Genomic DNA, 9,001 nt, shown 5'->3' with positions numbered 1-9,001 from the left:
TCACTTTCTATCCTGTAAGTACCCCAACCCCTATTTTTGGAGAGGTGAATTTGAAATATGTTCTTCATACAACAACCTTGTGAATAAGTTTTTTTTTTTTTCTTTCGCAGAACCCATCACCACAGTTATTAGCCTGCTGCATGTGGGAAGCATACTCCTGGTTGCTATCAGTTTTCTTAGCAGGGTTAGCCCCTGGGACCGGGCAGCAGGTGGCTCTGGATGTCATATTGTAATTGAGGTCAAGCTCATACCACTTGCTGTGGGACAGACAATAAGGCAAGAGCCAAGATGTTGGGACAAGGAAAGGTACTTTTATTTGGAAAGCCAGCACACTGAGAAGATGGTATACTAAGATCCCACAGAACCATCTGAAGTTAGTATGAACTTTAGGCTGCTATTTGTCTTAAGGGAAGGGGAAAGGGAGTTGGGATGCAAGAGGTAACTGAGGACCATAGACATCTGCAAAAGCTAAGCAGAAGCTTTTAACCTAAAGAATATCATCTCAGTGGGTCAAAAGCAAAAGGGAGCTAGTCATGTTAAGCTTCCCTTTCACTGTTACAATACTTCGTTTTACTTCTTGTTACACCTTTCACAGGGAAGGTGGCCATGAAGTCAGGGGTTGAAAATATGTGCTGGGGGAAGAGCTGGCCTTGCCAGCCCAGTGCGTGGACAGGCCTCCATCTCCATTTCAGTCCAGTTGTCCTGAAATCCTTATCACTCATTTCTAGCCTCCTTTCTTCCCAAGCCTAAAATGTTCTCAAGAAGAACACGTGTATTTATTTGTGTTAAGTTTTATGCTAGCCTTGTTTATGATGGGTCGTGTGACATTCCAAAAATACCTAGAATATAAAAAGTGAATAGCATACCTAAGATTACAAAAAGTGAACCTAAGCCTTGGTTAAACCAAATATGTCTTGGCTTCACTTTCTGCAACCTGTTAAATAAAGGAGTGGGGCTATTTTAGGATTGGCAGAAATATTATTTCCTCTACCAATCAGTTGGTAGTGGCTGCCTAGAACACTGTGACGAGAGGGATTCTGAAGTTACACCCAAACTCGAGAGAGAGATGTAAGGGTCTTTGGCAATGTCTGTCTTGGGCAAGAGCTTGGAAAGATGTTACTTGTCATTCCAGGATTAGATGATACATTCATTCCAGCTCTGAACTGTCAGAATCTATATTTTTCTATGTCCTTCTTTCTCAGAATTGATCGGTGCTTTTTTTCCCTTTGGGGACTCTTTTTATTTTCCAGCTGTGTCTCAGAGATTTTTTAACCAATGTATAATGAGACCCCAACAGTTGATGAAAGCCAGAAGGTTAATATTATCACAGTGTGTAGCTTGGATTATCATTTTCTCTCACTGGGTCTCAGGGAGATAGTATAACGATCTCAAGATGTCTAGGTCTCCTCCTACTACCAAGTTTCACAATTCCATTATCAGGGAGTTAACAGTGCCTCCGTGCAAAAATCAAGAGTAGTTTAAATGCCTTGTGGGATTGCTAAAGGGGGCAAAATGTCCTTATTTCCTCTCCTTTCTTTTTCTTCTTACTGGTGGGGAAGATAGTGGGCTTCCTCCAGACCTGCAAATCTCAAAGCATACCTGGGAAACTGTAAAACACATATTTGGTCTTTGACCCTGTTTCCTGGATTATAACTCCTACAATCCTTAGACTTTCTGCAGTGATCTTTTGTATCAGCCAGTGGCTGATTGAAGGCTGGAAGCCCCTGAATAGCTTCAGGATGGGCTGGTCACTGGGAAGATCAAGCCATGAGTACAGGGTTGGGACTTTCAGCCTCACCCATAATGTCAGGCAAGGGAGAGAGATTGAAGGTTAAGTTGATCACTAATGGGCAATGGTTTCATCAATCTTGACAACGTAATGAAACCTCCATAAAAATCCAAAAAGACAGAATTTCAAGAGCTTCCAGAACATGTGGAAGTTTCTGGAAGGTGGTGCACCCAGGGAGAGCATAGAAGCTCCACACACCTCTGCCATGCCTTGCCCTATGCACCTCTTCATCTCTGTCTTTTGTAATAACCGTCATCACAAAGAGGTGAACGTAAGTTTTAGGATGTGAGGACTGCAGACCTAGTGCATGCAGTTTTGAGAAAGTGTTCCCCAAAGATTAGGTATATAAAAGTATAAAATTTATTTTATCTTCTTAGAAAGAGAGAAGGAGTGAGAGAGTGAAAGGGGGAAAAAGAAGGAGAAAAGAAAGCAGGTGGATGATGGTATGGCAGCCCAAGAAAAGAGAAGGGATAAGCCAGCATGGTGGCTTTAAAAGGGGTTGTAAACCGGCCCAGCACAAGTTGAGGAACTGCTACATAGGCACCTTTCTTTCTTCTTAGCAAAGTAGACAACAAGCTGGGCCTATGTCAAAGTCCAAGAGCTGGCTCCTCTGCCCTTCTTTGGAGATGGAATTAATGTAGGAGATGTAACAACTGTCCTTGAGATATGGCTGACGGCTGAAGCTCCTCCCCTGCAGTCTACCTAGGCTCTCTATAAAAGCAGATTTTCAACAATACTTTCAAATAAGAAATATTTACATCTCTTTCCTGTCTGTTCAGCCCTTTTCAGAAGTTGTACAAGACAGAACTCCCGCAGGGTAAGGATTCTAACTGTTACTAGGAAATTTTCGGATTAGGTATTTTCCTGTTATGTTTGCCATTTTTGCAAGGTCATTCCCTTTCAGTAAATATTGTTTCTCTGAGTTTTGCAAGCTGTTCTAGAAAATAAATTAAACAAAAGGAAGGGTTCATGGAAAGGCCAATGTATAGCCGGTTGGTTAGATGTCGCAACCGCATAAATGATCACACTAGACAACGGAGTGACAGTACTCGCTGCAAGAGATGAGAATGTCTTGTTCTCAGTAATTCTTCAGATGAGTTATGATTTTGGTGGCTGTTGTAGTAAGTATGATGTTTAATCCTCTATAGTTAGAAGCACAGGTAAAACAATCTGGGGCTTGTGACTGGCATCCGAGGGGGGATGGACAGTTTGGGGGACCAAGGCCTCAGCCCTTTGCATCTGATACCATTTCAGGGTAGATAGTGTCAGTACTGAGTTGACTGAGAGGATACTTGGCTGGTGTCTATGTAGCATTGATTGCTTACATGTTGATTAGAAAAAACTCTACACATTTGGTTACAGAAGCTGTCTGTGTTTATTATTGTTGCATGAGAGAATAGAGCAAACACGATGAGTTTGCTTTTTCAACTCACAGTACCATCTCCCTCCCTTGATCCCCCTTGCCATGGATAGGCTCACATGGAGCAGTCGTGTATGTCAAAGACAGCACATGAAGGAGAGGTGAAGAGAATCGCGAGGATATAATGGACCCATCAAAGCTACATTTTTTGAAAAAATGGAGCATTTGAGCAGTCAGGGGTCAGGGGACACTCTGAAGGCTTATTCTGAAGATGTAGGATAAAAAGAGCTGACCTGGAATCCTAAACGCAGCAGGAAGTAGGAGAGAAAGGGTCTACACATGAGTGAGCAGACCTCGGAGCTGGGCCCACTAATTTGCTGTGTGACCTTGGCCAGGAGACCTCATTCCTCTGAGTCTCAGTTTTCTTTTTTTTTTTTTTGTAGAGACAGAGTCTCACTTTATGGCCCTCGGTAGAGTGCCATGGCATCACACAGCTCACAGCAACCTCCAACTCCTGGGCTTAAGCGATTCTCTTGCCTCAGCCTCCAGGGTAGCTGGGACTACAGGCGCCCGCCACAACGCCTGGCTATTTTTTTTGTTGCAGTTTGGCCGGGGCCAGGTTTGAACCCACCATCCTCGGTATACGGGGCCAGCGCCTTACCGACTGAGCCACGGGCGCTGCCCTGAGTCTCAGTTTTCTTATGCATGAAAATTGGATGTAAAGGAGAGAATGTTGATTCCCAAGTGCTTTCCAGCTCTAATATCCTATAGATCCAATTCCAAGTTCCCAGAATGGCCTATATTGTCTGTATAAATTTTTGAGGCTATGAGAGCAGGGAGAGTTTATATAGAACAGAATATCCTGGAAAGTATGAAAAGAGGTAGAATGTTTCAGGTGCCCAAACAGGGCCCCTTTAGGCCCAAGAAGATTTAGACTAGTCATGCTGTAGACATAGAAGTTATTGTAGGGCTTCCAAAGACTTGACCGTTCTGCTTGCCCTATCTCCCCTATGTAAATTTAAATCCCAGGGAGACAAGGCTTACTTTCTAGAATCCCAGACTCTCTGACTTAGAAGGGTCTTTAAGGATCATTGAGTCTCAATCCTTCACCCCAAGACAGAAATTCTCTCCACCACTGAAAGACAGCTTCCACACCCGAGTGTATACTGACCTTCCAGATAATTTTCACAGGGAACGGCAAGGTTAAATAATCTCTTCCTGAAGCTGGTCTCCTGCTCCAGGACCCAGAAAATCTTGCTAGATGAAACCACTAGTTCCATATTTCAAGATGGCTCCAGTATGCTAGCCTGGACCCAGAAATGTGATTCTCACTTCTTCTCAAGTAGTGAGGGGAGCAGAGACGTTGCAGGTTTTGAATCCACACAGACCCAAATTCATGAGTCTCAGCTGGGTGGCTTTGGGCAAGGTACCTCATCTCTGTGAAGTTCCTGTAAAATATCAGGAACAATCCTCCCTTAGGGAGTTGCAGCAAGGACCAGCAGGTGCAGGAAATGTGTGTTGAACACCGCCCCCCTTCACAGTTTGCGTCCCTGTATGGGTAGGAACTGTTTCCTAGACAGAGGATACTCTTTTATCCCCATGCTAAATGTAGTTAGTGCTTTGCCTATTATCAAAATGAGAGGAAAAGAACATAAAAGCTAATTTCTATGTCATCCCAGAACCTAGACCAGAGCTCTGTACTCAGGCATTTCTCTTACCAAGGCCTGTTAACTAACTAAATTTTGCTGCTCTCTGTCTTCAGAGCAAAGACCCAAACAGTCTAACAGGAAGGCTGAAAAACAGCTCTTGTCCTGAAACTGAAACTGAACTGAACTGAAGAGAGAAAACTGAAACTGAAACTGTTTTTATCTTGCTGGGCATCCGATAGGAGGAACACTGACTCAGCCTCACAGGAAGAGAATGGTTTTGGACATCAGGACTTGGGAGCAGACATTTCAAAATCTGATCCAGGAAGTAAAACCCCGGACCAGATGGACCCTGAGTCTAGATAGGAACCTTCAGCTGGACTGCGTGGCCCCGGGGTGGAAGCAGCACCAGCAAAGGGCCTTTGGCTGGTGAGTGTGGGTTTCCCCGGAAGTGACCTTCAGCAGAGGCTCAGCTTAGCATTATATATTATATATAATGATATATGTATATGTATATCTACACATACATCCTTCTGAGAGCTTGTTAAAAAGAATAAGAGTCACCAGGCCCCCCATCCTTTTGCGCTCACAGTGCTCTTTAGGATCTAAATGAATTGCCAAGTCTCCAAGCCTCCCTATTGTTTACCTACAGGAAGTCTCTTCTTTTACTAGATTTCCCTCTCTGAATATTTCTGGGAAATGACGAAGACTTCTTCCAGGTTCTATAGTCTGCCCTTCTATTCTTTTGCCACCCCATTTATCCCAAACTACCTCCAGAGTCTCCTCAGTCTCCCTATCAGTCCTGACCAGCTTCTCCAGGCTGTAGCAGCTCTCCACACCCAGGCCCAGTTCAGTACAAGCCTGGGACTGGGTCCTTCCTTTAATGCCATAAGAACAGGCTAAGATCAAGCAGTCACTTTGAACATTATTTTAGAGAAGGCCTGGGGATACTAGGAGAGAAAGATGCTGCAAAACTAAATTGAAAACCTAGTTCCTAAAGTTCCCAATTGGCCCCTCCTTTATGGGTCCTCCCCCTCTTTAACCCCAGCAAGCTGCCAGGTGGCAGGAACCAGCTTCCTTGCCCAAGTTCGGAGGGTGGGAGCCGCTGATCTGGACAGTCAAGTCTCCCATTCTTACAAGGCACTCAAGACCCTCAGTCTTTTTATCTAACCCAGAGGTTCTCAACCTGTGGGTCGCAACCCCTTTGTAACAATGAAAATACATTGCGGCATTAGGAAGGTTGAGAACCACTGAATCTATTACCCTGCTGGCCTGTCTACCCCTATCCTGCCTCAGGCCTGCTCTGCTCCCTAACAGCCCATTCTTTATGGACCATCAGCCATGGCTTGCCCGTTCAGATGTCGAGCCCTTGCTCCTGGGGTTCGGCCTGTTTGGCAGACCCTCCTCATTTTCTCCCACTTATTCTTGAAGGAACACTCAACTGTCACCTCCTCTTAAAAGCATTCCTTACTCCTCCCAGGCAGAGCAAATGTTCTTTCCTCTATATTCACACAAGATAATGGGATAACAGACTGAGATTTTATATATGTATACATATATATCAAATGTGCGTTAATTAATTATATTTTATATAATACACATTATATATTATATATAGAATATATGTATTATATAATATATTCATATATAATGTGCATTTAAATATAAATACGTGTTATATATTTTAAAATAACACATTTATAAATAATATAGTATATTTATATATTACATATTATATACATTATAGTATATATTTTAGCTGCAGAATCCATTGCTTCACTTGAACCTCGTAAGGCTCTGTGGAACAGTTTTCACTGCACTTGCCAGAGCAGATCACTGCTTTGTGAGCCAGTGAGCTCTGTGTTTCTCTTCAAACTAGCCAGAGCTGTTTGAGGGATTCATGATTTTTTTTTTTTATCATTTTTTCCCTCCTCCACCCAGGAAGGTGTTTCTCTTGTTCAGATAAATTGAGATAGGAAAAGCAACCTCCCAACATACTTTTGGAAAATACCAGTAAGCTTTTGAAAAGCTTTCGTGTCTTCTGAAGTGTTTTCACATGCTTTGTCTCATTTGATGCTGACAAAAACTCCTTGAATATTATTTTCACAGAATGATCTTTAACCCAAGTACTGGGGTTTTTCCTCGAGGTGCAGGACTAGCCGTGTTGCTCATTAGAGGAAATGGAGTGTAGTAGGCAGATAAGGCTGATACCAGATGGCCTGAGATTGGAGACATGCCTCTACCACTCACCCTTGTGTCCTCTGGAATGACTCAGTTTCTTTCTGGATGATGGGTTCAGTAATGCCTACCTCATAGGAATGCTTTAAAGGTGAACCGGCATAACCTGTAAAGCGCCAGTTGCGGTGCCTGCCCTGAGATAAGTACTTTACCAAAGTTTTCTGTGACTATAAGGGGGAACAAATTTTTCTGGCAGACGGCAGAAATATTTTCCCTTCTGAGGCATCTGGAGATGCTTTACTAGCAAAGAGGTCAAGTTGGGGACCACCTTTGGTGGAAGCTCAGAGGGTCACAGGAAAAAGTTTTGTTTGAAGCACTATCTCCCTGGTTTCCGTTTGTCTATGACCAGAATATTCCAAATTACACAAACTTTTCTGAATTGAAAGGGATCTTAGAGAGGAGGCAGGACTGTTCCCCCCTAGATTAACGACAGCTGGGGACACAATGGGCATCTTCTCTCTGACTGCAGGTTCCAGTGCTCCTTATGCCGGCGACATTGGGCGTCCGCCCAGGTGCACATTCTGTGCCACCTGCACTGGGAATGCCGGATGGACCAGGGCCAGGTGGTTATGCGACTCTTTGGCCAGAGGTGCCAGAAGTGTTCCTGGTCCCAATATGAGATGCCTGAGTTCTCCACGGAGAGCACCACGACGATTCTGAACAACTTGGTGCAGCATATTCTGAAGAGATACTATGGAGATGGTGCCACGAAGTTTCCAAAGATGTCAGTGATCCCAGAGGTCCCTTTGGAAGGGTCCCATGATGCAGCCAACTGTGAGGCATGTGCTCTGGGCATTTGTACACGAGGCTTGCATGGCTGTATAGCAGAGCCATTGGCGTGCCCACCCTCCTACTTGGAAATTGAGAGGTCATCACCTCGAATTGGTGACATGTACATCCCAAACCAATCCATGAACCAGTCAGCTCAAGCAAAGGAGGCTAAGGGGACTGTGTATAAGGGGTCAGTGCCCAGCCGTGACCAGGAACCACCGGTTGTCTTGGTCTGCATTTTGCTGCTTATCTTTTTTTTAATAGTTATCTGCTTTAAACGAGAATGATAAATGTAGGCTTTCCTTCGTCTCTTCTCTGGTCTTAAGTCCATGGTAATCATTTTAATATGACAGAGAATTTGCTTTGAGACCAAGCAGGATCAAGTTTGTAGAATAAGCACTAGTTTCCTAGATACCCTCTGAAAATAGTTTGAAACATGACAAAGCACATAATGGACCAAATAATAATATCTGTTGAATCACTGGAAGGTCTTCATTTCTTCATGTACTCATTTCATTTGTATGATAAAAGTAGAGAACACATCTTGATGAGAACTGAGGATCGTGAGCACTATCAGAAGGTGTGGTAGGCCGAATAATCAGAAAGTGTGGTAGGCTCCCCAAAATGTGCATGTCCTGAACCCTAGAAGCTGTGAGTATGTTACTTTACATGGCAGAATGGACCTTTGCAGATGTGATTAATTTAAGAAGCTTGAGATAGGTAGACGTGCATTATCCAGGTAGATAATAACAAGGGTCTTCGTAAGCGGGGGGTAACAGGATCAAAGTCAGAAAAGGAGATTTGACCAGGGAACTGGAGGTTGGAGTGACATGTTTGGAAATTGAAGGAAGGGACCCCAGCCCGAGAGTATAGGCAGACCTCAGAATCTCCTCTGGAGTCTTCAGAAGGAGCCTGCCCTGCCAGCACAAGACTTTGGCTCAGTGATCTTGGACTTCTGACATCCAGAATTGCTAGATAATAAATCTGTCTTGTTTTAAGGCATTAAGTTTGTTGTAATTTGTTACACCAGCAACAGGAAAGTAATATAGTTATCAACCTCACAGCAGGGGTCAGGCAGTTATGTTTAGCTATGCTTCAGTTCTGATAGGGAGAAAAGAGCATTTTATACATGAGAAAGATCAACTCATCCTGGCCCCTCTTGTTCTGCCTTCTCTCCTCCTAAACACACTGGAATGT

The 9,001-nt window shown here is 43.8% G+C and overlaps 1 protein-coding gene across 1 annotated transcript; it reads left to right on the top strand.

Moving 5' to 3' along the window:
• Positions 1-5,045: 5,045 nt before the first annotated feature.
• RTP4 (receptor transporter protein 4) lies at positions 5,046-8,796 on the top strand. Its single transcript, XM_053565213.1, has 2 exons — positions 5,046-5,224; positions 7,503-8,796. The coding sequence occupies exons 1-2, from the start codon at positions 5,070-5,072 to the stop codon at positions 8,089-8,091; spliced, it is 744 nt and encodes a 247-aa protein (XP_053421188.1). The 5' UTR covers positions 5,046-5,069; the 3' UTR covers positions 8,092-8,796.
• Positions 8,797-9,001: the final 205 nt, after the last annotated feature.

The sequence above is a fragment of the Nycticebus coucang genome, chromosome 16 (assembly GCF_027406575.1).
Source record: "Nycticebus coucang isolate mNycCou1 chromosome 16, mNycCou1.pri, whole genome shotgun sequence".
NCBI lineage: Eukaryota > Metazoa > Chordata > Mammalia > Primates > Lorisidae > Nycticebus > Nycticebus coucang.
This window is presented reverse-complemented; position numbering and strand designations above follow the sequence as displayed.